Source organism: Rhincodon typus, chromosome 24 (genome assembly GCF_021869965.1).
Source record: "Rhincodon typus isolate 14 chromosome 24, sRhiTyp1.1, whole genome shotgun sequence".
Classification (NCBI taxonomy): domain Eukaryota; kingdom Metazoa; phylum Chordata; class Chondrichthyes; order Orectolobiformes; family Rhincodontidae; genus Rhincodon; species Rhincodon typus.
In genome coordinates this window covers 23,601,219-23,607,939 of record NC_063355.1, presented here as the reverse complement: position 1 = coordinate 23,607,939, position 6,721 = coordinate 23,601,219, and the positions used below count along the sequence as shown (strand labels likewise).

The 6,721-nt window shown below is 41.8% G+C and overlaps 1 protein-coding gene across 1 annotated transcript in view; it reads right to left on the bottom strand.

Annotated features, from left to right (window-relative positions):
- Positions 1-1,526, bottom strand: part of LOC109917965 (lysine-specific demethylase 2B-like) — a 158,697-nt gene extending 157,171 nt beyond the window's left edge. Inside the window, exon 1 of the mRNA XM_048611721.1 lies at positions 1,309-1,526. Coding sequence (XP_048467678.1) covers positions 1,309-1,407 — 99 coding nt within the window. The 5' untranslated portion in view covers positions 1,408-1,526. The remainder of the gene's footprint in view (positions 1-1,308) is intronic.
- Between the last annotated feature and the right edge of the window lie 5,195 nt (positions 1,527-6,721).

Sequence of the window (6,721 nt, the reverse complement as noted above, 5' to 3'; positions counted from 1 at the left end):
GGGGGAGATGGAAAACCCGTGACCATAGGACAAAAATAAAAAAAATTAGCGAGAGAAATTAAAAACAAAACGCATTTAAAAAATAAAAGTCTCCCCCACAGCACCCCCCTCCCCCATTTTCACTAATCTTCAGACTTAAACCAGGAAGTCACTAGCCTTTCATACCCCCAAAATAAAATAAAAACAAACGAGGCCATTTCAGCTCCAGTCACACGGTGACTGCTCCCCTCCATATCACTAGTAGCTGCATAAATCCTCTCTCTCTTTTTAATATGGCATAAAAACTCGTTACGTTACAAAAAACTACAGACCAATCTTCGTCCAGACTCTTTCTCTACATCCATTTTTGAGATAGCATTACTCTAAATCACCAATGCATCACCCAGGATTTTGTGAATCCAAATAACTTTCAGTCACTCTACAGCCCGTGTAAAAAGACACCATTTTTCTATAGGACTCTATTGCATATGACGTCATACACTTCCAAAAGCCAGAAAACACCTTACGTCACGTCGTTATCCCCTTTTCATATAAAAAATATCGAGAATTTTCTTTCCGTGTGCCCAAACGTGCAAAATGTAAAATAATAATTAAATGCTCTTCGCACCTTGCAAGTTATTAAAATGCACCTTCTTCCCCCCCCTTTAATTGTACATGGGAAAGGGGGGGGGGGGTTGCGTGTCCCCCGCAGTTTCGCAGCGCCGGGTTGTTGCGATGCAGAGCCGCACGCCACGCACGCACAGCGCCGCTTGCACCACTTCCCTGCAATCCGTCTCCACACCGAGCCCTCGCTTCCACAAAAACAGCAGCTGACCGCCAGGGCTTCCACTGCCTGCCTGGAACACCCCTTTTCCTCCGCGAGTCCTATATCCACCCAGCTGTACTCTCCGCGCTCAATACCGTGTCCTATGTCCTTTTTAAATGCAAACCCCCTGCGTGCGCGTGTACAGAGAAATACTGGACACTATCGATTCCGAATAACAAAAGCAGAAGCTACTGGAAAAGCTCTGCAGGTCTGGCAGCACCTCTGTTCTGAGGAAGGGCCACGGGACCCGAAATGATAACTCTTGATTTTTCTTCAGAGACGCTGCCAGATCAGCTGAGCTTTTCCAGAAACTCATGTTTTTGTTCTTGATTTACAGTCTCCTCTGTTTTCGGTTTTTATCGATTCCTAAGACCCGGTTCGAGATCAATACTAACGCCTACTATTAGGTTACCTATTGACGCTGTATTGAATCTGAAACTTTTGATCTTTCAACAACAGCCCCTTATCAGACAGCACCTACTGACGTTAATATCGGCTCTTACATTCTTAACTGTCAAGAGCTCTCTCATTATTGCTCGTTTGCTGCCTTCAAACTTTGTTTCAGTCACGGAATTGAGGTAGCAGCAGCATTTATTGTCCATCACTAAATTGTCCTGAAAAGGCGGCGGTAAACTGTGTTAGTGAACTACCGCGTCCACGTGCTGCATGTAGTTACTCCCTCGGTGTTGTTGGGTAGTAAATGTCAGGACGTTAAACCAGCAACGATGAAGCAATATCTAAGTCAGGATGATCGTGCCTTGGAGGGGTTCTTGCACGTAGTAATGTTCCTAAGCGCTTCCTGCTCGCTCATATGTTTTTCTAGAGTAGGAGTCATGGGTTTGGGAAGTCCTATGGAGGGAACACTGACGAGTTGGTGCAATTCATCATGGGAATAATTCATGTTGCAGGCATAGTGTGGCACTGTATGTCGAGCGAGCAAGTTGCTTTGTCATGCATAGTTAAGAGTTGTTAGAACTACGTTCATCCAAGCAAGTGCACAATCTAACTTATGCAAGTTGGGTGGTGAATTACTTGCTACACAATTTTCAGCGTTCTGACCTGCTGTCGAAGTCACACCATTTATGTGGCCAGTCCAATTAAATTATTGGTCAAAGGAAATGTAGAATGCAAACGGTGAAATGTTCTGCAGGTCTTGCTTTGTCTGGTCATAGTGTATAGGGAGAAGTGAGAGGCTGGAGTTGAGGCGACAATCACATCAGTCATGTTCACACTGAATGGTGGTGAGGCTAGAAGGGGCAGCTGGCCTCATCCTACTCCTAATTTCTATGTTCATATGAACTGCATACTGCACACTGCAATCATCACAATAGAACCCACATCTGGCATTATGGTGATAGAAAGATCACTGATTAAGCGGCTGAAAACAATTGGGACCCAGAGTCTGAGGAACTCTTGCAGTGAAGTCCTGGCCATGAGATGATTGGCTCCAACACCACACATCTTCCTGTGTGCTAGAAACAGCTCCAACAAATGGAGTGTTCCCAAAATTCCAATCAACATCACTTCCACTATAGCTCTTTGATGCAAGATTTGGTCAAATGCTGCCTTAGTATCAAGAGCACTCATTCTCACCTCTAGAATTCAATTATTTTTGTCTGGTTTTGGACCAAGGCTCTAATGAGATCCAAAATCTGGGTAGAAGCCAAACTGAATATTAAGGAGCAGGTTATATGGGAGTGTCATGTCCAAGAGGCATGAAGAGAGATCATAAATTGTTTTAAAAGCTGTACTTTGTTAAAATTTTAAAACAATTTTGTCTGGACTAAGACATGGCCACCAGCCATCACATGAAGCAAACTGAATTTCTGGAAGGGTTCCTATCAGTAGTTACCAGGCCAGCATTCCTCAGGGACATCATCCTCCTGGTATATCACACCGTTGTGACTACACTATGGCTTTAGATGTGTATTTTATCCTGGTTTCTTTTAAGAGAGAGCTTGGGGACAGGTGATGAGCAGTCTATGAGAAGATAAACAATTTGTGAGGCCTTGGGTATTTTTTTTTTTAAGTTGGAACCATAGAAGCAACCTGAGTAGATATGGTTATACTCTCACAGATCAAGGACTTTTAGTCAGCTTTCACAGTTGCTACTGGGGTCCTGAAGAAGTGGAAGCTATTTTTCTCTCTTCATTATAGAGAAAAACTAGCGTTCTCTTCCTGGGCTGCTACATTGCACGTGACACAAATCTGTTTCACTTCATTTTCTCTTTCTTTTTGTTTTGCCAGGGCTATTCTTTCCTTTTCCTTTTGCCTCGAATTCAACCTGCTTCATTTGCATTGAATTGTAGCCATTTCCAAAGATTCTGATGGCATTTCTGACAATCGTAAATGTCAAGCTATTGTTACAATTACCCTCCCTTTTTGCATGGACAAAGACAACCCCAACTCCAGCCAGTCTGCCAATTCCAAAAGATTTGTCTTTCTCACGTTCTATAAAACTCCCGAAGTGACTTCTTCCACCCCCAGGAACCTCTTAGTGACTGAAAAAGCCATTACTACACAAGGCACATCCTGTTTAAACCAACTGAATTCAACAGCCAAAACAAAAGACACTAACACTTACGACTCGCTGCCTTTGAGTCCAATAATCCTGAACCCAATGTGGAATTAGAGATTCTGATCTTGAACGAACCTCAAATTTGTTATGGACCAGACCCTCTCACAATATATTAAGAGGATAGCCCAGACCCTAACTTTTTCTTATTTTAGAGGTAAATATCAAGTGCTGTGTTCCAGATGCAATTATATTGGTCAAACAACTCAATGTTAAGCAAAACAATTTATTAAACACCATAGTTAAAATACAACAAAAGAAAGAAGAACTTGAAGTAGCAACTCTGTTGGAAAACTTAGAATAATAGACATAGTAACTACTACTAATTAACTGTTTAAAATAGTAACATCTCAAACACTCTTGGCAAAAGGCAAATTCAGAAAAACAGGATCTGTCTCATGTGCAATCCAGCAGCCAAGGAAGAGAACTCCCAGCATTTGGCTGTAATTGAAAGAGGGAAAAATAGCTTCCACTTCTTCAAGATCCCAACAGCAACTGCTGAAAGCCAACTAAAAAATCCCTTATCTGTGAGAACTTGACCACACCCACTCAGGCTGCTTCTATTGTTCCAACTTTTAAAAAAAGCCCTCAAGTTATTTATCTTCTCATAGACTGCTCATCACCAATCCCACCCCCCAATCTCTCTCTCTCTCTAAAAGAAAACAGGACAAAACACACCTCAAAGCCACAGCATCATCACATCCTTGTATTGTATGAATCTTGCAGACCAGAAACACAAAGATCAGTAGACAAGATGTCTCTCCCAGCTAGTTCTGAACAAAGCAGAGCAACTGAAGCTCATTATGCCTGAAATAACACTAACAGTTCACCACTGATCTCATAAAATGAAAAATGGTCCTAGCCAGACACAGAAAGCAATTGTTACATAGGTACTACTTCATTCAGTCACATGATAAAATCCTGGTCTTTGAAAAAAAAGAATTAATTTCAATTTCTGGACTGCCTTACTTCAGTCTGGTAAAAAGTTTGCTATTAACATCAAGTCAGTCTGTTAAGAAATTCACTGGCAACATGGCAGCCAAACTCCAGGCTTAGCTAAGCCTACCTGTCATCCAAATTCAGATTCCCATCTGAAATTTAGTTTCAGAAGAGACCTTGCATCTGCTGGAAAGGGGAGCACCACCCTCATCTCATTGTGCCTTCATCAACTTTAACAGGAATTTGATATTTTCTAATCACTCTGTTCAGAGATTACATATCTCTGAAGCAGGTGTGACCTGAACCCAGGCCCCAGTGGTTGCAACATTACCTCTGTTCCACACGAGGCCTATTTTCAAAAGGAATCATGTAACTTCAGCCAACTGTACCCACCTTAAGTATGCATGCCTATGGAAAAGAGCTTTTATTGCACACTAACCTCTAGACTCAGTCAAAATATTGTGAATTAATAATCATATCTTTGAATTTAAATTACTCAACTGTAAACATTTTCCTTTCTCATCTTCCCTGTATGCTTGTGATCATACACCCCAAGAATTATCCCCAGGTTTAAATGCATGAACAAATCACACTTTTAGTTTAACCCTAAACAGAGTTTATTGCAGGTCATTTAAAAATAGGACTTCACAGAGGGTTTCTCAGGGCAAACACAAATGGCCCATTTTAAGATTTCTTTTTAAAAAAATACTTTTTACTAATGGATACATTGGGAGGAAAATAAAATAACTGAATTTAACTCTCCCTCCTGTCTGTAACAATAAGGAGGCTCTGCAAGATACTGCTGTGGACAACACCATCTATAATTTTGGTCATGATTGCAATGAGACTGAAGAAGCAACCGTTGGTCAATTGGATTTTCTTGATTTTTATGGACAAGAACACAATTGGTTAATTTTCCACATCATTGGAAAAGTGCTATTGTTGCACTGTACTAGAACATTTTGGCAAGAGGTATTAATAGTTCTAGGAGCAATTCTTCAACATCATAGGTGAGTGTCTTCACTGCTCATATCCTTTCCTGAATATTGTGTGTTGTGTTTTTCATACCACATGGAGTGAATCACATGGTTGAAGAATGTCATCCTTGATGGGGAAGGAAGAGGCTAAAAAGAAGCATTCAGGTGACTGTGAATGCTTCAGCCATTGATGTTGGGTATGTTCGTGAAACCTCCTATTAGTGGTTTTAGTTGTCCACCATCATTCATAACTGGAGGTGGCAGGAATTCATAAAAGTCTTTGGTCCAATTAATTGACTGTGGGATCACTTAACTATGTCCACAGCAAGCTGCTTCTGTAGTTAAACATGCATCAACCAGATTAGTACCTCATTTTTAGGTACATCTGATGCAGCTGCTGGTATGTTCTTATACAATTTGGTTGCTGATGTTAGCCCACATTGCCTTAGATGCCCTATACCGAGCTGCAGAATCTGTTCTGAATCCATCCCATTTAGCACAGCAGTACACCAACACAATGGAGAGTCTCCTCGGTGTGCATGTGGCATTTTATTTCCATAAATACTTTGAGGTGGTTCCTCCTACCAACACTTACAGATAAATAAATCTACCACAGGAACACTGGTGAGAATGAGCTTAAGTAGGGCTTTTAGATTCATAGAACTGTACAACATGGAAACAGACCCTGCAGTCCAACTTGTCCATGCCAACCAGATATCCCAAATTAATCTAGTCCCATTTGCCAGCATTTGGCCTATTTCCCTCTAAACCCTTCCTATTCGTATACCCATCCAGATGCCTTTTAAATGCTGTAATTGTAGCAGCCTCCACCACTTCCTCTGGCAGATCATTCCATATACGCACCACCTTCTGCGAAAAGAGGTTATCCCTTAGGTCTCTTTTAAATCTTTCCCCTTTCACCTTAAACCTATGCCCTCTAGTTTTGGACTCCACCATGCCAGGGAAAAGACATTGGCTATTCACCCTATCCATGCCCCTCATGATTTTATAAACCTCTATAAGGTCACCCGTCAGCCTCCAAAGCTCCAGTGAAAATAGCCCCAGCCCATTCAGCCTCTCCCAATAGCTCAAACCCTCCAACTCTGGCAACATCCTTGTAAATCTTGTCTGAAACCTTTCAAGTTTCACAACATCCTTCCAATAGCCTGTGTGTTGAATCCATCACCACCCACCACAGACCCACTCTGGCAGATGTACTTCAAGACTCGGCCAGTTTAGTCAGCAATAGTTCCACAAAGTCATTCTTAGTGATGGACATCAAACGTTCCACCCAGAATATATTGACTACTTTTGCTGTCACAGAATCATAAAATCCCTACAGTCTGGAAGCAGGTCATTCAGCCCATCGAGTCCATGAAGAGCACCCCACCCAGACCCAAGCCCCACCCCCACCCTATCCCTATA